Here is a 26,006-nt window from a genome sequence, read left to right as displayed (position 1 = left end):
AGGCACCAGGGTTATTGCAACCACTACCTATTCCAGATAAACCATGGGAAAGTATTGCTATGGATTTTATCTTTGATCTTCCGAGAACGCAGACAGGAAACGATGGTATTTGGACCATTATTTGCAGATTCAGCAAACAGGCTCATTTTATTCCTGTCAGGAAGAAGATAAAGCCGGATCAGAGGGCACGCTTGTTTATGAGCAATATTTTCAAGTATCATGGCATGCCACAATCGATTGTTAGCGACCGTGATCCACGCATGACAAGTTTGTTCTGGAGAGGCTTGTTTGAGAATATGGGCACCACGCTCAAATTCTCTTCGTCATTTCATCCTCAAATTGATGGGCAGTCAGAAGAGGCAAATTCTACTGTCCTAGATCTGCTGAAGTGCTATGTGTCAGAGCATAAAGGAAAGTGGGAGCAGTATTTGCCATTGGTGGAGTATGCATACAATAATACAGTGCATTCATCAACTGGCAAGGCACCTTTTGAAATAGTTGAAGGTGGCAAGAAAGTTCCTCCCATACTGCATACAAAGGACAAGATATTTGAAGCAGATAAGTATGTTCAGGACATGGATGAAATGTACAAGAAGGTCAAAGTGGCCTTAGAAAGGACTCAGGCAAAGCAAAAGAAAGCAGCTGATCGTCACCGTCGTGAAGTGGTATATTCACTTGATGATTGGGTGCTTTTACACTTTGAAAAGGCAAGGTTAAAGAAGATGAAGGGCAAGGAAAAATTGTTTCCAAAGCTCAGCATGTGTTACTATGGGCCTTTTCAAGTATGCGACATAATCAGTGATGTTGCATATAGGCTGAAATTGCCTGACAGTTGGAAGATTCACAATGCGTTTCATGTGAGTCTTCTCAGACCCTATGTGGGTGATGTGCCAGAAGATATGCCAGCTGAAGATCAGCCGGAAGTCGAGGAACTTGACGAGATCTTTGTCCCTGAACAGATTTTGGCACATAAAGAAAGAAAAGTGAAAGGCAAGGTTGCTAGGCGTTACTTAGTAAAGTTCAGAAACTATCCACCAATGGATGCTGAGTGGATGGAAGAAGGTGAACTTGCAGAGTCACCAACTGTGTTATCACTTTACCTTGAAGCCTTCGGTTTGCAACCTACCTTGACCCCTTGAGTTTCAAAGCTAATTGGATTGTCAGTGTGACAATGGCTTCTGAAACAAAATGATGTACATGGTATTTAAAGTGAGCTCAAATCAAATACCTGCTACATGAATGTTAGAGCTGTACAGATTGTCAGTTTGGCAATTGCTCTTATGGAATGTCCAAAAGTTTGGTTAGTGCTATAGAAGTGAGTATTTCTTGTCAGTTTGTCAAGGATACAGTGATTGCTTCTATTGAAGAGTACATGTGTAACTGCATTCTTAAACTGTCGGTTTGGGTATGCTCGAAAGTGTTACGGGATCCAACGTGTACTATAAGACAGTGGCAAAATGTGCAGCTACCATTTTGTCATTGGAAAGTTAGTGACTCAAAGCAATGGCAGAGTGCGAAGCTACCACTATGTCATTGGGACAGGGTTCACACGCAGGCAATACATGAGTCGACGAGGTGTTGAATACACCAGGGTTGACAATGAGCATGTATGTGTCGTATATGTGTCGACAGGTGTTGAATACATCAGTGTTGACAGTAAGCATGTACGACATAGATGCAAACGAGGACGTTTGAGATTTCAAGAGGGGGGTATGTCACCAGCGTGTGACTACTATCTATCCTTTTTGTTGATTTCTTTCTTATTATCTATTTACTTTCACTTTTTGGAAACACCCCTCGGGAAATCTAATTGCCCTGCATTGCATAGCTAGTGTGGAACTGTCCAGAGGGAGTCCAGGCCTGAGGGCAAGAGAGCACTAAGGTTGGACAAGGACTATGGTTAGCCAAGTGGGGTCATTGACTAGCCAAAGTGGAATCCTTTGCTACAGAGGCTACATTTCAGTTCTGGATGTGGCCGCAGTGTACAAAGAGGGTCGGATGACCTAGAAAGATACAATGGCAGCATCTCCTAAAATTTAGGGAACTGCTATTTTGGGACCTGAAAATGTGTTGACGTCATTACCTCCGGAATGACAAGGGGAACATTTTCTTACTCTGCCGTGAAGTCAACTGGGCAACCGGTTGGGAGATTTTTAGGCGGCAACCCTGAAACGGGAAAATGCTTATAAATGTGCCAAGTGGCACCTTCTGGTGCACTTGCCTCATGCAACAAGAAGTGGCGCTGAATTTTAAGCTGGGAGAGGCTCATTTGCAGCTTTTGTCACAGGTTAAGAGCTATGGAGTGCTTGCTTTCCCTCTTATGCACAGTGCGGTGCCAGGAGTGATGCCCTGCACGCAACGCACTGCCCTCTCTCTCCCCTTTGGCAGTATGTTATGCCCCTCTAGTGGGCTCTTCATTTGACTAATGTACAGTTGTGTGGGTTCATGCGCGATTGCCGAGGCAAGAGCCTCTTGCACAGGTACTGGATTAGCTAGCGGCTAATCCCCCCGCAGGTACAGGTGAATTCGGAGAGGTTTCACGCCAGAAATCTCGTCCGATTCAAAGGGCAAGTAGCCCTACAGGTGCGGGAGCTCAAGGACTTGCTACGGATGCGACCGGCACGCGAAACGGAGCCCGAAACAGTGAATTACAGGCTGCTGTGTATTTTTGCAGGTTTAGGGTTTTGGCCCTAAACGGACCCTAATACCCCCAGGAGGTTTGGGGACGCAAGGGGACCGTTGTACAGGTGATCTGGCGCATTTTCAGGGCTGGAAACAGAGAATTCAGCGTGCTGCAGATTCTCGCCAGGTTTTGCAAAGTGCCCGTATGCTTCGGGAAAGTCATTTAATGCATGGGAATACTGACCGTGAAGGGTTCTACTACAGTTATGTTGCCGAAATCGGGCTGGAACAGTGGAAATTCAGCCGAGTTTGTGCGGGGCAGCTTGTAGGGAACCACAACGTTTATTCCCTCTTTTGAACAATAAAGAAATACCGAAAGGGGCGCCTAAGTTAGGGGCCAATCTGGTGTCTGTCTACTCATACAGGTGCAATCTAGCAGCCTGTATCCCTCTCCCCTTTGTTGTGTCTTGAAAGTACAGGTAAAATAGACGACTAATAATGGGTGAAAGCTAAATCAAGGTTTGAAGTAAAGATTACCGCCCTTTTGGATTGAACAGGCCGGTTTCACTTGTCCTATGAGAGAAACAACAATCGTTTCTTTCTCTCTCGCTTAATGCGCATGCCCAAAATATTTTTAGCTGCACCCAAATCCTTCATAGAAAAGGCTGAATTCAGCTCTTTCTTCAATGCATCTAATGTCTCTCTATGCTTTCCTGCAAGTAGCATATCATCCACATAAAGGACCAACATAATAAGGCTTCCATCCTTAGCCTTTTTAGTGTAAAGACAATGATGTGCATGACTGTGTTTGAACCCATGGTTGAGCATAAAAGTATCAAACTTCTTGTACCACTGTCTAGGGGATTGTTTCAACCCATACAAGCTACGTTTCAATTTGCATACCAAATGCTCTTTCCCTGGAATGACAAAGCCCTCAGGCTGCTGCATATGCAGCTCCTCATCCAAGTCACCATGTAAGAAAGCAGTGATCACATCCATTTGATCCAGCTCCAAATCCAAGATAGCACATAAAGCAAACAGCACACGGAGAGTGGACATCTTCACTACAGGTGAAAAAATCTCTTGGAAATCAATGTCTTCCTTCTGTGCATAACCCTTAGCAACTAGACGTGCTTTGTACTTGGGTTTGTCATCAACACATTTGACTTTATAAACCCACTTGTTAGGAATATCTTTCCTTCCTTTGGGCAAAGGCACAAGTTCCCATGTATTATTTGCATACAATGATTGCATCTTAGATTTCATAGCAAGCTCCCACTTACTCTTATCTTCACAGGATTGGGCCTCTTTGTATGTAAGAGGCTCTCCCTCATCCGTCAACAAGACACAATCCAAAGAGGGCTAAAACCTCCCTGGTTGTCTTCTTACACGTGTAGACCGCCTCACCCAATGATCTACATTAATCGGCAAGGGTTCTACATCATGCGGAACATTAACCCCATCAATTAGAGGCTGATTTTCAGCATTTATACCCTGCTGTAATTGATTTTCAGGCTGCTGATTTTGACCCTCAGGCTGAATTTCAACATCCCCTTGCTGTCCATTATCATCTGGCTCAATGAGAACACGCTGACCCTCATGACCAACATCAAAAGGAGCTGAATTTTCAGTAGAAAATGGCTGTGGCATTTTTCAGCAGCTTAGGTTCATTAAATACCACATCCCGGCTGCGAATTACCTTATGTGACCCTAGAATCCAAACTCTATCATATCGAGTTTGGTCCTCAAGTCAACAGGCACATGTACATAGCATTCACAACCAAAGACTTTCAAGTGGTCATATGAAGCCGGTTTGCCAGACCAAACCTCTTCAGGGATGCCACCATTAAGTGCATGATGTGGAGATTGGTTGCATATATGCACCGCGGTTTTAAGTGCCTCTCCCCAAAACAATTGCGAGAGATTAGCTGTAGACAACATGCATCGAATCTTCTCACATAACGTGCGATTCATACGCTCAGCCACACCATTTGAAGATGGATTATAAGGGGCAATGAGCTCCCTTTTAATCCCATTCTCATCACAAAAAACATTAAAATCTTTAGAAACATACTCGCCCCCATTATCTGTACGTATGCATTTATGTTTCAAACCCTTTTGAGTACAAACAAAGGCATAAAACTTTCTAAGCCTTTAAAACCTCACTCTTGTCCTTGAGCAAATAAACCCATAGCTTACGTGAACAATCATCAATGAAAGACACAAAGTAACGAGAACCACCATGAGTTTTTATTGGCATTGTGCATACATCAGAATGTACAATTTCCAAAATACTAGCCTTTTTAGAGGCTCCATGAGAGTAAGAAGCTTTTACATGCTTCCCAAGTACACAATCATCACAAAAATCAAGTTTAGAGCTTTTTACATCAATCCTATCAAGGGAGGAAAGAGTCTGCAGTCCCTTATGACTCATATGTCCAAGACGCTTATGCCAAAGCTCCATGTGTGATTGCACTTCTGCAATTGCAACAAAACGACCAGGTAATGCCTTGCAATGCAGATAGTATAAAGTACCCTTCTTACTGCCTCTAGTCACAAGCATAGATCCCTTTTGGATCTTCCACATGCCACCACCAAATGTAGTGAAGAAGCCTCTGCTATCCAACTGCCCAACTGAAAGCAAACTCTTCTTGATACCAGACACATATCTAACATCATGAAGAGTGAGTTCCTGGCCATTATCAAGTGCCAGGTGTATTGTGCCAACTCCCTCAATGTCACAAGCATAGTTATTGCCCAAATAAACTTTTCCAAGGTTTCCTACAGTGTATGAGGCAAAACACTCCAAAGAGGGAGTTACATGAAAAGAGGCACCACTGTCAACAATCCAAGATTGTGACAGGCCATCATGAGTAGAAAGCAAAGCATCTATCACATCATGCTTAGTGATATGCATATCCTCAACAGTCATGACATGTGGATCTAAAGATGCAACATAAAGATTACTAGTGTCTTCATTTTCATCAATCTCTTTAATGACAACACTAGAGATCACATTTGCCTTTTCAAACTCACTTTCCTTAGGGGTAGAGCTGTCCTCTTTGTCATTTTTCTTGCCTTTTGCATTCATTTGCTTCTTGCGCTCTTGCTCTTTCTTAAAATACCTGCAATCAGGCTTTTTATGCCTCTTTCTTCCGCATTGATAGCAAGTGATGTCTTGCTGTTTTTCCTTGCTTTTGTTGCGATTTCTTTGCTTATTTGCAACATTTTTTCTTTTTTCATTGCGTCCACGCACATTATAGGCTGATCCACTGCCACTCCCACTTGACTTGCGTCTAATCTCCTCATTGAGGATAGAACCACGCACACCATCATAGGTCAAGTTGGAGTTGTTACTCAAAGAAACAACGTGGTTGCAGCTCATTGACCGAGTGGACCGGAGTGGTACGGAACCGGCCCCCGGTGAATCTTTATCGGCCAATATTTTGGCGACCGGAACTCCAATCACCAATCTGAAAAGACCGACGCTCTCCAGAAGTAGAGCACTTCAGGCCCATGCATTCATTTCATCTCTGTCACCTTAGCTGCAGTTGCCCAATCCGGTACGGATGTGCAATCGACTTGAACTTAAACTGCCATAACTTCTTCATCGTAGCTCCAATCGACGAGCCGTAAAGACAGGCCAGTAGAGCACTTCAAGCACTACAGTTTCAGATCATAACCTTTCATATGTGCTCACTTCAAGCATTATCATTTTTGGCATCATTAAGGCATATGTTGGCCCTTTTAAGCCACATTTGGCATACATTAATCATTAAGCTTGGCCTGTTAACAAGCCCTCACTCTGGCAGTGTCATAAGTAGAAAGATAGCCTTGAGCTTATTCCACACAGCCATAGTTGTGTCAAGTCCCTTGATATCAACAAGAATATCATCAGTCACAGCCATCTTGATGTAAGTAATGGCTTTCCTGTTAAGCTTAGTCCAATCTGCATCTGACATACTCTCTGGCTTATTTGCAGACAATGCATCATCGCACTCTTTCAAGAAAAGAATGCCCTGTATGCGATCCTTCCATAAGTCAAAACTTGTACCATCAAACCTACGGATCTCAAAGAGGCTCTTACAGTCCGAGGATGACGAAGTGTCAGCCATAAGGAGGCAAAACAAAACTGATAATTTTCAGCCAAGAAGTACACTCACTGTACCGCAAAAGCAAATGCAAATGTACACTGTAAAAGTGCCAGCAAGAGCAAATATAATGCTGTAATTTACTTCAAAAGTAAAATTTTCAGCAAGATGATATATTTAGTATGTCAAACTCAATGCATAGAACAACCTCACATCAAGTATACATCACCAAATGCATTTGCAATGACTCCAATGTTGTACATGCCACAGTTTCACTGCATAAAGTACATTTGGCAATACACATAAGAGGTGAAAGTTGCTCAAATAATTGAATAAACACCTGTAGGCTCCACAAGCCTCAATCTCTCTGCTCAAATTGACCACAAATGTAAGTACGTAAGTGAAATTTTGCCGAATTTTTCAAAATTCAGCAAAAGCCCCAAATTCTCACTGCTCAATTCTCCACTGTAGCTTTGCCACCTGCACTTGTAAGGAGTAAACTTGGGCTGAAATTAGCAAAAGCCGCAAGTTTTGTCGCGAATAATTGCTGAAATTTGACAAATTTCAGCAAAGTGGTAGAAAGCCCCAATTCCAAACGTGAAATTGGGTTCCCCAAAGTGCCCTGTGACAGCGTGTGAACCTGTTTTTGTTGTTTTTACATCCGAATATGCAGAAAATGGCCTGTTTTTAGCCAAAAACAGCCCAAAAGCACCTGTTTTGGACCTGTAATTTCCTGTTTTCAGCGTGTAAGCAATGGTAGTCGACGTACCGTACTTGGAGAAGAGAGAGAAAGCTGTTGCGCTGCTGTTTCTAGAGAGAGAAAATCTGCGCAGGAGAGAGAAACTCCTTCCTACGCGCGAGAGATTCGCCCAAGGCACGTAGCCTTGCTCTGATACCAGTTTGTTGAGTGCAGGGAGTGTGCGAGAGCAGGAGGAGATGGGCACACACTGCAGGAAGAAGGATGCGCAGCAGATCGAAAGAGAGAGAGAAGGCTCAAGCGTAAGAAACCCATGATTGTCCATTTGTGAGGGTTCTTTGTTTTATTAAGTACACTTATAAGTTGTTCGGCCAAAATGGACGGACACTTAATAAAAATGTGTGTACTCACTTATAAGTGAGTTTTAAGTATAAGTATGTGTACACTATACAAGAAGGGGCCACAGGGGGCCTTTACCCCCAACAATCTGGGGCCTTCAAGAGTGAAGAAGGAATTGGCAACTCCACTCCACCACTGCAGCAAGCACAGAGAACCGTCTGATAGACAATCCTATCTACCAATGGTAACCAAGTGCACACAACTGCCATCAAGTCCGCCAGGTCCTAGAAACTGGTGTCAGCCATACATGCTAGAGCTCCACTGCTTGTACATTGTGGGGGCATGCCATCAATAGCTGTAGGTTCTAGGAAAAGTTGGAGACCGGCTGCACCTCCTCTTGGAACTAGATGAGCCATAGTCCAGCTCACAATGTCAGAAGCCAACATACATGTGTCCCGTGACGGAGTATCACAAAGATGGACAAGTTACAACCTTTGACTTGTCTGCACACCATCTGCAATGCGCTGCTGCGAGTACTGCCAGATGTCCTTTCCATAGAGAAACAGTGAGCCCAAAGATATCTCCACCATGTATATTAGGTAGAGAAATAAAACGATGGGTTCTCTTCTCCAATGGCTGGTCGCTTTTATAGTGGGAGTTTGAGCATCATGTGCAGGGTCATTGTCTCAAAGTACATGACCTAGGCACTTCTTGAAATCTCTTGAATTTATGGCACAGACCTGGCGAGAAGCCCAGTAGAGTATTCTGAAGGACATACATGTTTTCTCTGATATGCCCCAGCGGTGTTTGAGTGCTTTATTAGGATCAAAATGTAAATTCAGTTTTAGTGAATGGATTATTTTTTTTGCAGCTGTATCCTTCTGCGCAGCGCTTGGGTTTGCGTTGTATGGGGGAAGGTAAGTGTGGTTCTTGGTCTGTTTTGACATGACTTTGTTGTAGAGGACAGTTTGAGAGTTGTTTTTCCTTGGTACTCGTAGGTTATTTCTTATGCTTCGAAGATTCCCGTTAGAGTCGAAAGGGCGGCAAAAGAAACTCCGGGAGGTAATCACCGTGTCTCTTATCTGTTTCTATCAGTCAGAAAAATTTTCTGCTTATTATAAGGTGGTGCAACAATGCTTTTGCAGATAGGTTTCATAACAGCAATATGCTTCACCTGCTTTATAATCAGAACTGTCGTGGTAACTCTCTGGACCATGTGGCTGTAGAAAGTAAGGTGCAGACACAAGAGGTGGTTTAACTTTTGGTGCTGCTTGTTTGTCGTTTCAGGTTGCCTTATCAGCATTCAATGAGGAGGTTGACCTGGATGTGTTGAGCCATCCACTTCTGAATCTGTTGTATTATATGGTAAGCATTCTGAACATTGGATGCCTTTGTGAACAAATTAGAAAGGCCAGAAAGCTTGGAACTGGGACTAGCATTTAGCATGTATGTATGTGTGTGTGTGTGTATGTATGTGTGCCACATCACTCTGAGGGGAGATACTTCCTATGGGCACACACTACATAGGTCCCTTGTGCTCATAGCATCAACTGAGGATACATTATCTTTAGTACATTAAAACCCCTCATTCCTGTCGTCCCTCGTCTCCCAGCTTACATTTTTGTGTTTGGAGAATCGTGTATATTCTACACCTTAGCAATGAAGGTTGCAAAGAATGAGCACACTCCAAAAGCCATCCTCAACATGGCTAGTATTGCGAGAAAGTTCCTTACGGTTGTCATGGATGCAGAACCTACATACTGACATAGAGATGTGATGGTGAGACATTGTGCATGCCATTGACCTAGTTCTAAGTCGAAGTTTGCTTGCTTGCAGGTTGTGGAGATACTACCATCAGCACTGGTTCTGTTCATTCTTCGCAAGCTGCCACCAAAGCGTACGCCAGCTCAATACCACCCTATCCGCTGATTGGAGTTTGCGATTGAGATGAACAGAAAATAAAGCAAAGTTCAAGTTGTGGGACTGGTCATGATTTACCAAGCCAAAGCACACAGAATTTAGGTCAATGCTGGAGCATGCAGGGCACGATGATTAATGATTTTAACAGAAAAAGGTTCAGGACAACAATCAGTCTAGTTTAGGTGTCTCGTCCTTTTCCCCGTGTTCATGTAGACCCTTAACACCATTGCTTTGTACAGTTCAGCTTTAGTTGTGCAGTCCATTGTAATGATGCAAAACTATTTAGAGGAGCTTGCTTGGAAATCATAGCGTATGTTTTGAATAATAGAATGGCGAGGATTATTCACTTTTTGCCCTTGTTTGAGCATTGCTTTTTTCTTTCTGTTTGGAAAAGATGGTGCCCATATAAGGGTTAATGAGAGATCTCTTCGGGTTCTCGTATGTTACCCTGCTTTTTGATGCCCCAACTTTTACCTCGTGGAGTTTCTTTATTATGAGGCCAAGGGACTGTTTGAAATTGTCCGACTTTGAATCACATAATGAAGATTGAGGCCCACTACCCTGCCACCATCAGCAAGAGTCAATGTAAAAATCTGGTGTATCATACATACATATACATTTATCAGCAATTACCCAGTTGAATGTAGAACTCTGTCTCAGTAGACACAGCGGTAATAGAAGGGGTTGAAGGCAATAAACTGCTAAATTCTAGAAGGTTAGGTTATGTTGAATGCATGTAGAGACTCTTATGTTGTAAGATGCAGATAATAGGGTAAAAGGAATTTCAGACACTGTTGCAAGACTCGCTAAATTGGAGAAATTTTGCAAATGTAAATGGCAAATGACTATTTATCCAAATGGAGATGGTGAGTGGAGTGTGCAGAGCTTGTGTGCTGTTATTGTTTCCACCAAGAAAAAGCTGAAGCATGAGTCGTTAGGGCATTTTTGCACGACAGGCATGGCAGGTTTTTCTTCCGTTAGCACTTTTATCTTTCTTGCGAAGTAGAAGGGGAGCAGGTTCTGATTTTCTGCTGAATTATGGTGCTCAAAAGCTTAATTCTGGCAATCTCGTCAGAGTTGTGTTGAAGAGGGACCAGAAGCTATGAATCATGAAAAGGTTGCATGTGCTCTCGTTTTATGATTATGCTAGGATTTTGTTATGACATTAGGTTGTCGGAATAGATGTTAAGTGTGGATTGTGGGGCCAACAGGAGAGTTTTCATGCCTATAGTCAGGAAGTATGGACATTGCCACAATGCCGGTTTATGAGCTGAATATGTAGTACTCTACAAGCGTTCTTCATGCCTGTCTTTATGGCTGGTCGAGTCCAGATGGGAAAGTTATGGGTAGTTTAACATTATCGGGGGTTGGGTCAGCAGCTTTTGGATCATCCTTGAGATGCGTACCGGGTGATTAGGTTCAGTTTGCAGAGTTTTGGATGATAGGTGCTGATGCAAGTTACGGGATCTGCTTTACACCACTAAAAATCGGATTCCAATTGGGATCTGCTTTACACCACTTAAAATCGGATTCCAATTGAACCAGTATGCTCGGCACTGAGTGATTGTTGCAGATATTCAGTTTCGTTAACTTGGAAAAAGCTTTACATCAATCAAATCAGATTCCAATTGAACCAGTTATGCTCATTTGAAGTTGGTGAAAAGGTAGTGTGAGGGTGCTTAATTGATTCTTGGGTTAATTGGTTGTTGGTTTTTATTAACTTGGAAAAAGGTAGTGCTTAATTGATTCTTGGGTTATCAGATGATGCTTTCTGGACGTGATCACATTGGGTTTAAAACTGCGATGTTAAAGTCAAATTATCATGTCACCGGGCAACTTTTAAGTACCTTTTGGACTTCGAATGTGGAGAGCTTTCTGAATTTTTGTATGACAAATTTCGGAGCTTGGGATGTTTGCAATGAGTTTGGAAGCCCGCGGGCTTTTAGCCTTCCTCTTGTGTTCTAAATCTCGATCATCTCTCATCATTGGTCTCTAGTCTTCATTGTACTTTCTTAATAGTTCTAAAATAATCCTCTAATGTTGATTATAGTCTTCACAATTCTATGCCCTCAACTGGCCTGTCTCCCTTGGAACTTAGTGCACTCCCGTCTAGTGGAGAAAAATTGTCAAAGCTTAAAATCCTTACGTGCAATGCTTGGCATTGATAAACTGACTTAAATCTTGCTAATTGGTGCCAACCTTTATGGCATGCAATCACACCTGAGCCCTGATCTACCAAAAACTTGAAGAACTCGTGCCAAAATTGACCATCGATCTTAACCTTCAAGCATGCAAGTATATGCAAGTTCATAGGTGCATAAACTTTGAGAACTTGTTAAGTATTAAAATGTCCATCAGGAACCAACTCCAAGCATGCAACCTCATGAAAAAAATTCTAGAACCAATCGATGTTCATGGGTGGGTGCAATTTTCGTGTTCAAAGGAAAAGATGGTTTTGAAGCCAACATATGTGGTGTAACGTATGAAAAATGAACCTCTCGAATTCTCCCAAGCCATGATACATTGGCATTGTAAAAAAGCCTCGTTCACTTTGGAGTCTGTTGAGGCATCATCAAGCAAGTGTAATCCATCTTACCGTCCAAGCCACTTCTTGATATCTTGCATCCATCCTAAACTTCACATTTTGCTTTTGTGCATTTGAGCCGTGCATCTATTGGACTTTTCACTTGTTTTCCATGAAATTTTTGAAAGCCAAGGTTATTCCATATATTAACCATGTACTCCACAACTCTTTCCATATCCACAACCTTAATGGAAGATGATCTAAAATCAAGAACTAAGGGCATGAATGGTTTCTGTTTTAACTTGGAGAAAATTTGTAAGAAATCCATTTTGGATATTCTCAAGCTCTTTCCATGTAGACTTAGAGATGCAACCACCCCATACTACTTCAACTCCACAAAGAAACACTAGTTTCATGACGATGTCAAGAGGAATTTCTTGAGAACCTAGCATTTAATCTCCCCCACATTGCACATGTTCTCAAATGTATAGTAGGCTCTCTTCCCAACTTCCAAATGTCACGTATCACAATTGTTCCATTTTTAATTGGTGGGTACATCAAGACCAAGGTACTTGAAGCTCTCCACCACTTCAAGGAGTTTTTGATGTACACAATCCATGTTTTCTCCTTGTTGAGAGTTTCCACAGTTATGCATGTTTTAGAGCCAGTCAGCCCACTATGCAAGCAAAACTTTTCCCATACAATCATAAGATTTTTCTAAAGTATGGGCCCAAAGCACTACATCATTTGTATATAACAAAGGAATGATCATTGCATTCTCAAACATAACCTCTTCAATGCCTTCTTGTTGCATAAATTGAAGTACCTTGTGTTCCAACGCATCAATCAGTAGCCCAAAGATAGTCGATGAAAGTCTGCATCCTTGCTTGACACCAATAGTGCTTGTGATTATATTTGAAATCCCCCCTTCCATACACATCATGTCACCTTCTCGTAAATATGAGAACACATGGAATGTGGAGTTCCTCCATATGTCTACAAAGATTCTCCCAGGGAGCCGTAGCAAAATCGTCTTTGAAGTCCACAAGGCTACAATATAATCCTTCACATTTCAGTTGTATTTTCTCTAGGAGAATTTGACGATGCTATGATGTTTTTGGAAAAACCTGCTTGTCCATATGTACTTTGCCATAATTTTCATCTGATTTACTTATCTACACCTCTATGACATGTCCAAGCAGCTTTTCAATAAGCTCACCAACCATTCTAGTATGGTAGTTGTTTATGTTGTTCAGATCTTTCAAATTATGTATAGGTTTTGATTCAATTTTTACTTCAATCACGAGGCATGGCATGGTAAAGTGTAAGGTTAAACATATCAATCCAACAATGTGCTCTTTTTCTTGTCCATTTTATCATTTTGGACTTGAATTTTTGCCTTGCGAGTGGCCAATTCTTAAGCCCTCTAGATACATCTCTCATGGTAGAAAAGGAAGGTATACATAAAAGAAAACCATGGGACTGGCCAATTTTGTAAGCTCTCCAGATACATCTCTGATGGTAAAAATGGAAGGCATACATAAAACAAAACCATGACACTATATCTTCCCCATGTTCTGTTTCTCATACAGATTCTTATAATGCACATATGAGTCCACAAGGGTCAAGTTTCCAAAACTCTCAACATGCTCGCCATTTATATTTGTGCAAAATGTATGACATGCTTGTGCATTTGTATGAGCTTGAAATTTTATTTCGATTGACTCCCACCTCCTTTTTTTATATAAAAAAAGTGCTTTGTATGCATGTAGATGTCTTTGACAGTCTTCATTATCTTTGCATCTAAGCTCATCCAACACTTTTGTGCTTCTTTACATTCTATAACAAGTCATTTCTTCTTTGAGCTACCTTATTTGATGCCTTTGCAAGACATGTGATTCATGGAAAGCGTTTCTCCACACAAGAAATGATTTGATAAAAACTTTCCACTTGCATTCTAGTGTTGGATCGTTTGGGAGATTTGTCTTTCTAATATTTGCTTAGCCACAACAATATACATAGGTGCATGTTTGAAGTCTATGCATAAAGACAATTGTACCACACTATGGTTTGAGTTTACATCCTTGGGTCTCTTTGTACATTTGAGATCAATAAATAAAGTCTTGTATGCCCCAATTCCAATCGAATTGGCCAAGCGTAAAATTTTGTATGCAATCAAAGATGGATTCCAAAAATATCATATAGGCAATCATAGTATCTTCACTATGTTTCTACAATCAAATCCATTGACGCCATTTGACAAAGATAAACCATTGGTGACGAGCTTTCAAATGCTATTGCATAAATGTAGGTGACTTTCTATATTGATTTGGCTCTGTTTCATAATTAGAGGTTTGCTATACATGTGTATATTTTCTAGTCTCCTTGAAACATGCGGCATATCAAATTGTTATATGTCATGTTGCAAAGTTCTTGTGTGTGCATTCCTATCACCAAAGACAAAAACCTCACTCTTTTCCTTGAAGTGAGCAGTGACTTCCTCTAGGTCAACAAAAGTCACAGAGGAATGTAGCAATGGATGTGCAATTGGTGTCATTATTTTCAGCCACATGTAATGTTTGCGATTGTCATCTTTCACAATAGATACATAATCTTCCAATCCTATCTTCATCATACATGCCACACCTCCTTGTCCTCTTTGTTGTTGCTTTCAATTTTTGGTCCATACCAATTAATGCACATTGTATTTGTCCAATGGAAGAATCCGAAGTATGATATCAAATTCAATAAGATTATCTACACCAAGTTTTAAATTCCAAGGATATCAATTACAGTTCTAAAGACACTTGAAAATCTCCAATCTCAAGCCAAGATAGGTAATTCTCAACTATATGATGCTTGTTGAGCATGCTAATCATTGTAAACTTAAATTTTGTGAGGGTGAGCATCCATCACATAAATTTTCCATACAAGGTCTGTTTCGTCACCAAATGATCCCTAGCAAGTAGTGCTGAAACTTATTGATTGAATAAATCATTCCCAAGGCTTTCCTTTGTGTGACCAAATAATTGCACTGATTCGGGCTCAACAATAACAATTGGCTAGCATACTACTATGGTCGGTACCACTTCTCAACCTCGACATGCATTATCACTACTACTATTGCCACATCCATAGCGTAAAAATAAACTTTGAAAGCCAATTTCCATTGCGGTGGTTGCACTATTGGTGCCTTGAAAAGAATAAGATTAAGTTCAAAAATCTTTATCACATTCTTCATCCACTCTATCTCATTTGACCTTGTTTGCTGGTTTAAGGGTGCAACTATATCAGCTAGAAACTTGAGAGCTCTGCCATGCCACCAAAATGGTTCAAGGAACCTAAGCAAGTCCTTTAGAATCTTTGGTACTTTAGCTAACTGAATGACTTTCAACGTCTCGAGATCAATAGCTATGCCCTCTATTCAAACTATATGGCCCAATGACATGCTGCTTTTAACACAAAACGTGTACTTCAAAGGGTTTAGACTTAGATGGGATTCCCATAACTTCAAAGAACATAGCTCAAAATGCTTTGAATGCTTCTCCTTGGCACCAAACAAAAATTATTAAAAAAATTTTGCATGAAATGTGTGAGATAGGGTTCAAATATAGTTGAGGCAACTCTTTAAAAAGTTGTCTGAGCACTTGTGAGGCCAAAGATCATCACTTTGGAAATGAAATCTCACCACTTGATGAAAAAGAAAAGAATATATTTCATGGCCCGCAACATCATCGAGCAAAGCATCAGTTTATGTCATCAACTAGGGATCTAAAATTGTAACAACATTCAGCTTTTGATAATCCACACAAACCTCTAACTTCATTTCTTCTTCAATACGATTAAAATTAGTGATAACCACATTGCTTTATCCACTGACGTGATGAATCCGACCCTCAAGAGATTATCTATACCTTCCTTTCCCTTGACTTCATAATTTGGATTCATGTCATATCGATGCTATCGTAGTGTAGGTTTCACATCCTTGAGTAGAACAATCCTATGTGAAAATATGAAAGGTGAAGAGAGAGGGAGGAGATGAACACAACACAAATACGAGAGAGACAATGATATAATGTAATGGAAAGCTTTATTATTCAGAGGACCAAATGAGGTACAATCTAAGTACTTAAAGTACAAAAAAGGTACTTTAAGGTGTTACCATATATATGTGGTAGTGATGTGTGTGAACACACTAGGACCGCCGGGGTATTTTTCCCTCTTTAGAAGGCTTTTTCCCCCATGCATTGTATATACGCCCATCACTCTAGGGCTATCTATCTTTCCATTGCACACTAAGTAATACACTCTCTATTGTGTGCCTTGAGCTTCCTTCGTCTTCTACAAGCTGTGTGTGTTTTCCTGCAACCCTAATTCCAACAATTGGTATTAGAGTAGGTTGCCTCCAATAGGGCTTAGTCGCCAGCAGCTCCAGCACACGCCTGCTCATTTTCTCCAATTTCAGTGAGCTTTGGTGAACGTTCGCAGGTTGACAAAATTTTTGGATGAGCTCGTAGATCACAGTCTGCTTAGATTTCTGATTCGGGCTTAGTTCGGCCTCCATTTCCACTACAGGCAAGTCTGCACATGCAATTTTGTCATTTAGTGTAGAATTTCTATCAGTGTCATTTTTTGCATAACAGGTCCTATATAGTCTACTCCGGGTTGTGCTATATAGCACGTGGTAGTCTCACTTAGTTTCTCCTCATTTTGGGTAGTTTTCACACCAGGTACATACATTTTCCATGGCTAACAACAACACAAATGTGTTCAAGATGTTTGCTGCTGAGGACAGGTTGGATGGGGACAATTACCCTATGTGGGCTTACATGATGCAACATGTTCTTGTGTCAAAGGGCGTCTAGAATATTGTGCAGGGCATTGATGTACGTCCTAGTTCTGAGGATGTAGGTGATGTTGAGGATGTGGCAGGTCTTGCTGCAAGGATTGCTGGTATTAGAGTTGTTTTGCCTACGGCAGAACAAGCTCGTTTGGGATGTAAAGGATTCACAGGCTGATGTGTTGATTGTGTTGTCTGTGAAACGCACCATTACTCCTCACATTCGTTCAACGAAATCTGCAAAACAGGCTTGGGATATTCTGGTTGGTCTTTATGCAAGCCGCAATGAGGCAAAAATTGCATTGCTGCATAAAGAGCTGGAGTCGAAGATTATGCATGAGGAAGATGATATGGACACTTTCCTTGCTGGTGTCAAGGATCTACAGGTGAACAGACAGTTATCTTGTGCAGACTGTTCTTGATGCCTTACCAGATTCTTACCAGACTTTTGCTAGTACTTGGAGACTTATGACCCAAGGAAATCCTGAAGTTGTCAAGTTTGATGCATTGTGCGCATTGCTGTTGCAAGAGTCACTTTCCATAAAAAACATGACTAGACATCGTGCAGTTGAACATGCTTTTATTGCTTCTCAAAGAAAGGGTAGTAACAGCAATACGACCACTTCTTTATGGTTCTACTGCGAGTGGCAAAACTTTGTTCCCAATGCTTCTACTGGTAGCACTGCGTCTGGCAATTCTGGTGATAAGGGCAAAAAGAAGATGCGTTGCCATTATTGTAAAGCTAATGATCACTTGATCAAGCAGTGTCCTAAGTTGAAGGCCAAAGAGGTTAAGAAGAAAGAGGGTGGTTCCACTGCAAATGCTGGTTCCACTACGAATGCCGCCATTGTTGAGTCTTTTGTGAAAGGAGATTGTGATGCTGATGTTGATGCAGAATGGGCTTTTAGTGCAGAGTGCACTTACAATCGTGCTGTCCATGATGCATGCATGTTAGTTGTTACAGATTCACATGTGTGGTATTTTGACAGTGGTGCTACAAAGCACATTACCTCACATCGTGAATTGTTCCCCTCTCTCGAGTGCCTCTTATCCAGTTCAAGGAGTTGGAAAGATTTTGCTTACTGCTGTAAATGGAAGTTCTTTCACACTTGTTGATACACTTTATGTACCTGGGATCAAGAAGAATCTTTTGTCTATATCTGCAATTGCTAGACTTTGACTTGTAGTCAAATTTGTGGATGACAAATGTACAGTTCATGATCTCAGTTTTGGTGATGAAATTGTTGCATCTGGCCTTTTGTGCCGTGGGCTGTATAAGCTCACTTTGTATGAAAAGCGTGGATAAGATTTTGCAAATGTAGTTGCAGATTCAAGGGCTATTTCAGATGCAAAACTTCGGCATGCACGTTTTGGTCATCTGAATTTTGCCAAATTGCTGCGTTTGCAGAAATCTGATATGGTTTCTTCTTTGCCGCCTCTTGAAGCACCTCTCAAACATGTTTGTGAAGGCTATATTTTGGGTAAGATACAATGTTCAAGGTTTCCAAAGGATGGTTCAGTTAGGGCCGCATGCAGGTTGCAGCTTGTGCATAGTGATGTTTGTGGGCCCATGCAAACTTCGTCCTTGGGCAATTACCTTTACTTCGTGACTTTCATTGATGATTACTCCAGGCATGCATGGGTATTTACTCTTAAAGATAAGTCCGAAGTTTTTATGTGCTTCAAACAATTTCTGGCTATGCCTGAAAATGTCTCAAAATATACTATGGGCACCCTCCGTTCCGATCGAGGGGGGAGTATATGTCTCATGACATTAATGCATTTTTGGCTAGTCGTCGGATAAAACACCAATGTACAGTGCCTTATACTCCTCAACAAAATGGTGTTGCTGAGAGGAAAAACATGTCACTTACGAAAATGGCACAATGTATGGTCAAAAGTCGAGCTTTGCCGATTTTTTTTTGGCTTGGGGCCATCATGTGTGCCACTTATGTACTGAGAATAGGTGTCCTATGAAAGCTTTGCAGTCTATTACTCCATATGAAGCATGGCATCATAGAAAGTCTTCTCTTGAGCACATGCGTATTTTGGCTGTTTGGCATATGCTTTGGTGCCACAAACACAGTGCAGAAAATTGGATGATAAGGCTGTCAAATGTATTTTTGTTGGTTATAGTGCTGAAAGCAAAGCTTACAAGTTGTATCATCCGCAAACAAAGCGTATTCTAGTTTCACGGGATGTAGTGTTTGTGGAAGATTCTGTTCAGCCCTTGCTATCATGTACTAGAGACAGTAATGTAAGCTCACAGGACATTTATGACACTTTGTTGCCTCTTTTCAGTGGTGGAAGTTCAAATGTAAATTCGAATGAGGCAAATGTACAGCCTATGGGGGTTTTCAAAAATGTTACAGATCAGCCTATTACTGATGCAGATGTACATTATGTACTTGATGAAGAAAGGGCTATAGGCTAAGGTATGCCAAAATGGCTAGTGCACACATTGCGTGATAGTAAATTGGATGCACCTTTGTCTAGTCGTACTCGTTTAGGCTCTTGCCATGCATCTTATGCATCCGATTGTTATGCTTTGGCTGTGTCTAGCTTACATGATGTTGAGGAACCTCTATCTTTTCATGAAGCACAAAATTCAAAAAATTGGATGGCTACCATGCAATCAGAATATGATGCACTTATAGACAATGACACATGGACTTTATGCGATTTTCCTCTTGGCAAAAAGGCCATTGGTACGAAGTGGGTTTACAAGTTGAAATGCAAGACGGATGGTGAGATCAATCGCCATAAGGCTCGACTTGTTGCAAAGGGTTATGCACAACAAAAAGGCATAGATTATGAAGAGACTTTTGCTCCCACTTGTCGTATGACTACTGCGCATTTTCTATGTCCATTGGCAGCTCATTTTGATTTGGATGTACATCAATCAGACATTGTTACCGTTTTCTTGAATGGTGACATATTTGAGGAAGTTTATGTAACGCAGCCTCGCGGTTTTGTCAAGAAAGGAGAAGAGGACAAAGTGTGCAGATGTAAGAAGGCTTTGTATGGGTTGAAGCAATCTCCTCGTGCTTGGTATGAGAAAGCTGACACTCATTTGGTCAAACAAGGTTTTCATAACATTCCAATAGAAAGCACATTGTATGTAAAGCGTGAGGGTGATGTACTTCTCATTGTGGTTCTTTATGTAGATGATTTTCTGATCATTGGACCAAATGAGAGACATATTGCTAAATTTAAGGCTGATTTGAATGCTACTTTTAGATGAAATATTTGGGGCTGTTGCATCTTTACTTGGGTATACAGTTTAAGCAGTGTGATGGTGGTATTGCTTTGCGTCAAAAAAGTTACATAGAGACATTGCTATGTAAATTTGGACTTGAGGATTGCAAACCTATTGCCACTCCCATGGAAATAGGTTTAAAATTGAGTCTTCATGATGCTAGTGATCCTGCAGATGTCACTCTTTACCAAAGTGCTGGTAGCTGCCTCATTTATGTTTGCAACACGAGGCCGGATATTCAGTTTGCAATCTCACAGGCGAGCAGATTTATGCATAGCCTAGGGCCTAAGCATTGGCAGGATGTCAAGAGGATTTTCCATACCTTAGTGGTAGTTTACATCTTGGCTTGTTTTATCCCAAGGGGGGATCATTACCGCCAGACTTACATGCTCTTTCGGACTGAGATTGGGCTGGTTGTTTTAACACGCGAGTGTCCACATGAGACTGATTACAAGGAAATATTCACAGCTATGGTTGAGTGTGTATGTCTCAGATGCCTTATGGATGATTTGGGTGTTGGACAAGACACTGCCAACACCATCTACAGTGACAATCAGAGCGTATTTGGAAGTTGCGAGGAACCCAATTTTTCATGCTCGCACAAAGCACATTGAGGTGCATTACGCAAGTACAATGAGGATTTTTTCCTAGCTAAAAACACTCTATACACAATGATGTAATGCCTCTCAGTGTCTCTCAGCACTCTCTCTGCTATCTCTGCTGTCTCTCTCTGTCTCACTGTAGAACTAGTGTCATGGCACATCTTTATGTAGTTGTAGCTCTCACATCCGAGCATAGGTCGTAGATGCACCATAATGTGGGGAACATTCCTTCTTTACACTTCATGAGGAGATCATGGATGTATCTTCTGGTAGGAAGCTCCTAAGTTGGTGTGTTAGTTCCTCTGTGCATTCTACAGCTTTACAGGCAGCCAACTTGACGCCTTCACCAGAGATGGTAGAAGTGGAATTAAGCTAAACCCTCTAACCAGTTGTAGTCCATATTGAGTGGAACAATTTCCTTCTGTATTGCTCTATGTGATCACTATTGTAGGTGGCTACTATCACCCCTATGAATCTGCTAGCAGACCTCCTTTAATTACTCCTTCCTTTTAGGTACTTTTCAGCTGTCTTCTAGGTGGTTGTTGTGGAGTCTTGCAGCGTGTATAGTTTATAATGTAGAGGCTCATTACCATCCAAAATGATATCAATGAACCATGCTAAGTTACCATTGCATCATCCTATTATGTCAACATTATTGACCCCTTGTAACATTTAATGGCCTAATAACTTGTGTGTAGCAGAAAATAACATGAATATAGTGAGATTTCATTAGAATAGGTTCCTAATGAGCATAACAAGAGTGCTTGGGTGGAGAGAGCAACAAAAAGCATAACACCTAGTTAGATAGCATGAAAAATACTGCAAAAGAGAGAGAAATTAAGCTATTGACAACAATTGAGGACCAGATTTACATGGAGCTGGTCCCCCCTCCAAAAGGCTTTGTATTATAGGTTTCCCCCATCAAGGGAGACATTTTACAATACAATTATTTGTGTTCCTTCAATAACTAGCTAGTGCATTGGTAATGGAAGCTTCAGGCACTAAGCAAACACTTATAAAACACAACATCAATTCCCTCACGGTCTCAGACCGAAGACCTCACACACCTTCAAAGATGGTGAGAGCTAGCGGGGTATAAGAGTAGATTGAGAGGAAGAAGGAGTAGTCTTATGAGAAAGATGTACATCTCCTCACATGATCACTCATTTTGCTTAGCATAGCTTAGTAATTAGCATGGTAGAGGAGATGAGCATGCATTGAAGCTTGGCTCTTGGTTGGATTTGCATCACAAAGCCAAGAGTTTTTGGTGTAGGCCTCCCTTCTCACAAGCTTGGAGTAGGTTATAAGCTTTCCATTAAAGCTTGAGAAGGAGAGAGATAATCTTCTTGCTTCACACATGAGCTAGTGTGAGTGTGTGCGGAATAATGCCTTGAGAAATTCAGCCCCCCCTCTCTCTCTTGGTCGACCCCTCATGCTATTTTCTTTTGCTGGCTTCCCATTGGACCCCTCCAGGCTTAGCTAATGAAAAATAAGTAGCATAAGTGATAGCCTTCTGACATGTGTCCCCCTTTCCCCTTTTGTGAGAGATTTAAGTAATCAATCAATGCAATTAAACTCTCATTGGACCCCTTTGTCTCTTGGCCAATAAGAATCAGGCAAGCCATTGGGCTGCTGAATGCTCATTGGACTCCTTAGGAGACTGTCCAATAGTCTTCTAGAGAGCTTAATTCTTATTGGTTCTTTTATTAAGTGTTTTTAAATGAATTAAAATAGATTTAATCTAGCCTAATTCTCATTGGTCCACCTCCATGGCCATCCAATAGGATTTGAGTACACCTTGTGGGCATTTGGGCTAGGGAGCTGACATGTGTCCCTCGTTCCCTTTGTGTAAAGGAAGCTTGTGAGTGTGTGTGTGTTTCTCTCTCATCTCCTACTTGCAAGGCTCGCCCCCTCCTTTGTAGGAATTTTGACGACTTTTTGGTACACACATAAAGCATCCAATTTCCCTAGTGTTTGACCTTTGGAACCTTAGCATTTTGGAAGTCTTAATGGGCTAAACCTTAGGGTCTTTAAAGCCCATTGTCGCACATTGCTCTTTTGCAGATGGCCCCCCTCTTTGGATCCCTATTGTGACCGGTTTGCCAGCTTAACCAATATTCTAGCTTTTTCTCCCCTGGCACTTCCCCATATTAAATGATTAGTTTAGCATGAGAAAATCATTTAGGAGAATTAGATATTAGTTATTATGACATTACGTCTCTCTTGAAATCATAGTCATCCTCGACGATGGAGTAGAGAAGATAAAGCCTATTCATTAGTCCTTTTTCTAGCTGGTAGATGATCCCTATCTTACCCTACGACATCATTCCAGAATGGATGAATAATCCATTTGGTGCTTGAGAGCCTAAGCTGCCGCAAGAATGTCTGCACATTAGTCCTATCAATCTTCCATAGTAGAGTGACAAGCTCTACTTAGTGTTTGGGAAATGTCATCTCCGCAAACTTGAATCCGAGCATGCATACTACTTCACAAATGTGCACAATAAAGAAAAAGAGAGTCTTATAAGACAAAAACTTTGTTCATTTTAAACATTTGTACATTTGCTTACTCTAGGGAAGCATTGTAGGCATTGACAAAGTTTAGGTTATCCTTTAATTGTATGCCTTGCATCCATCTAGCATCTTCAAAGGATAATTTTTAAACTTATTAAGATATCGTCGGATAGTCTTACCGCCTCTTAATACCTTGTCTTCATGTCGGAGAATGGACTCGGGCTGTAGCACCTCTTCTTGGTCCTCGATCTCCGGTGGGTCTTCAATAGTTGGTTCTTGAGGTGGCTCTCCTTTGTAAGGCTTTAGTAGGCTCACACGGAAAGCATTGTGTATGAGCCAATGGCTAGGAAACTTGAGCTGATAGGCCATCTCATTGATTGGCCTAAGAATCTGGAAGGGACCATAGTACCTTTTTGCTAACTTAGCATAGTACTTTGTAGCGCGGATAATGTGTCGTGCTCTCTACAGTGGGTGGTCCTCAGTGCAATGTGCGTGACAATCTCACTCAAACAGACTGAACAGAAAGGAAACAATAGACATCAACAAAGCTCACAAAGACACAACAGCAGACCAGAACATATGACTCGACTATCTCAAAGACTGATACAGACTCTGGCGTGGCAACACACTCGGCTCCAGCCCAGGACTCACAGGTACAATGGGGGTGTCGAGGCTCAGATGTGCTGGGATGGTGAAGACGTGCTCTGTGTATAGACTCACTGCTCTCGACGACGATGCTGGACCAAAGGTGAAGAAGATAATCCCGATGACCAACCGCTACTACTCATATGTCACACCATAAAGAGCCACCAACGGCTCATAAATGTCAGCCATGTGGTGACCTGGCCACGATGTCCACTAGACCACCGTCAGTACCCTGCCACGTGTCATTCCTCAGCCCAGAGTGTCCGTCCAGTGTGAAACAACCTAGACCAACTGTACTAACTGTGTCCTCTGAAAGTGACATTGTAGCCTGCTACAGGTTGCCGCCACAAGAACACTCACCGTCTCGATGAGAGGAATTACTGAAAAAACTGTGAAAGAAAACCATTAGGTACTGCATCTGTACATCTTTCTTGAAGCAGGTTCTAGGCCCAAAAGTGGAGTTTAAACACACTGCACTGCTTGCCAACGTTTTAAGCCTAGTATGATTGCATAGTCCATGAATCCAAATTGGCACAACAGAATGAGGCTCCACTACCAAGAGATATGCTCGGTTTGGATCCAACGCATCTTTTATTCTTGATAACCATAGTGAGAGGAAAATGACGTGGTCTATGCTTGCAGATAGCCTTGCCACACTTTTTGCAACAACACTCTTCTCGAAAGGAGGGATGACCATAAGCCTGAGTAACCCCACAAATAGGGTTAAGCTCCATTATGATGGTAGATAAAAAAATCCTTCACAGCAACAGGATAGCAACCAAGTGAATGTTGAGAGCTAGTTGATGATGCGGGGTTGGGGGGGGGGGGGGGGGGGAACTTTCTGAGGCTAAGAGGGGTGGGGAGGGCTACATAGGGGCGAGTGGTGGAAGGGGGTGGGTAGGGGCAAGGGGAAGGGAGGGGGTGGATAGGGGCGAGAGGGGGTGGGTAGGGGTGGGTAGGGGCGAGGGTAAGAGAGGGGGTGGGTAGGGGTGAGGGGAAGGGAGGGGGAGGGTAGGGGCGAGTGTAAGAGGGGTGGGTAGGGGCGAGGGGAAGGAAGGGGGAGGGTAGGGGCGAGTGCAAGAGGGGTGGGTAGGGGCGAGGGGAAAATGGTAGGGGGAGTGTGAGGGGAAGGGTAGGGTGTGGGGGATAGGGGGTAGATGGGGCGAGAGAGTGTGAGGGGGTGGCTGATAGCAATTCAATCTCCAATGCAAGATATGATCGGAAGTGTTCGTGTTTCCTTGCAGACGAATTCCCTTGTCCACTGGCTGAAAGTTGAGATGCTACAGAGCGCGGCAGTTGATGGAGAACATGAGGAGGTACCATGAGCAAGACAACTATCATGAGCAGGGAATTCATCCAGCAGGACGTGCTGTGTGAAGGGAGTTTTCTAGACACAAAGGAGAGCTTTCTTCTGGTCGAAGAAGAAGGAGACACCAAAGGGGTTGATGTTTGAGGGGGAGTGAAATCCTGTAGAGGAGATTTCTTCCTGCTTCTATGCTTCTTCAAAGGCTCAGGTAGCTCCTTAAGTTTAGTAACTATGGAAACATTTGAAAAGGGTGTACCTTCAGGCAAAGAGTGAATAGAGACTCCATAACAAGGCATAGACTTGGTAGAATCCAACCACTCCAACAGATCCTCATCCGACCCGTCAAGTGGAGTAGGCTGTTCATGTTCAGGGTTGGTTTCCATTGACAAAGAAACTTGTTGCACCACGGGATCCATACCTCCTTCTAAGAGAATGGGTTGCATCGGGGAGCCAGAAGTATGTATCCACATTGATCGTTTCCCCAATCATGGAGTGCTTTAGTGTGTTGCAGCCATGGTCTTCCAATGAGCAAAGGAAATCCGCCCTCAACCTAGGGAAGATGAACCACAACAAAATCCAAGTTAAAAGTAAAGTCCTGTACCTGCAGAGGCACATTGTCCACTATGCCCGCTTGGTAGACTGTCCGC

The 26,006-nt window shown here is 42.1% G+C and overlaps 1 protein-coding gene across 1 annotated transcript in view; it reads left to right on the top strand.

Moving 5' to 3' along the window:
- The window catches only part of LOC147430946 (tobamovirus multiplication protein 1-like), a 64,355-nt gene extending 54,335 nt beyond the window's left edge, over positions 1–10,020 (top strand). Inside the window, exons 7-11 of the mRNA XM_086493478.1 lie at positions 8,621–8,666; positions 8,748–8,811; positions 8,895–8,948; positions 9,037–9,114; positions 9,586–10,020. Coding sequence (XP_086349604.1) covers positions 8,621–8,666; positions 8,748–8,811; positions 8,895–8,948; positions 9,037–9,114; positions 9,586–9,678 — 335 coding nt within the window. The 3' untranslated portion in view covers positions 9,679–10,020. The remainder of the gene's footprint in view (positions 1–8,620; positions 8,667–8,747; positions 8,812–8,894; positions 8,949–9,036; positions 9,115–9,585) is intronic.
- Positions 10,021–26,006: the final 15,986 nt, after the last annotated feature.

Source organism: Adiantum capillus-veneris, chromosome 21, assembly GCF_014529385.1.
Source record: "Adiantum capillus-veneris isolate H3 chromosome 21, ASM1452938v2, whole genome shotgun sequence".
Taxonomy (NCBI): domain Eukaryota; kingdom Viridiplantae; phylum Streptophyta; class Polypodiopsida; order Polypodiales; family Pteridaceae; genus Adiantum; species Adiantum capillus-veneris.
Note: the sequence above shows the minus strand (reverse complement) of the source record. Positions and strands in the feature narration are given on the sequence as shown.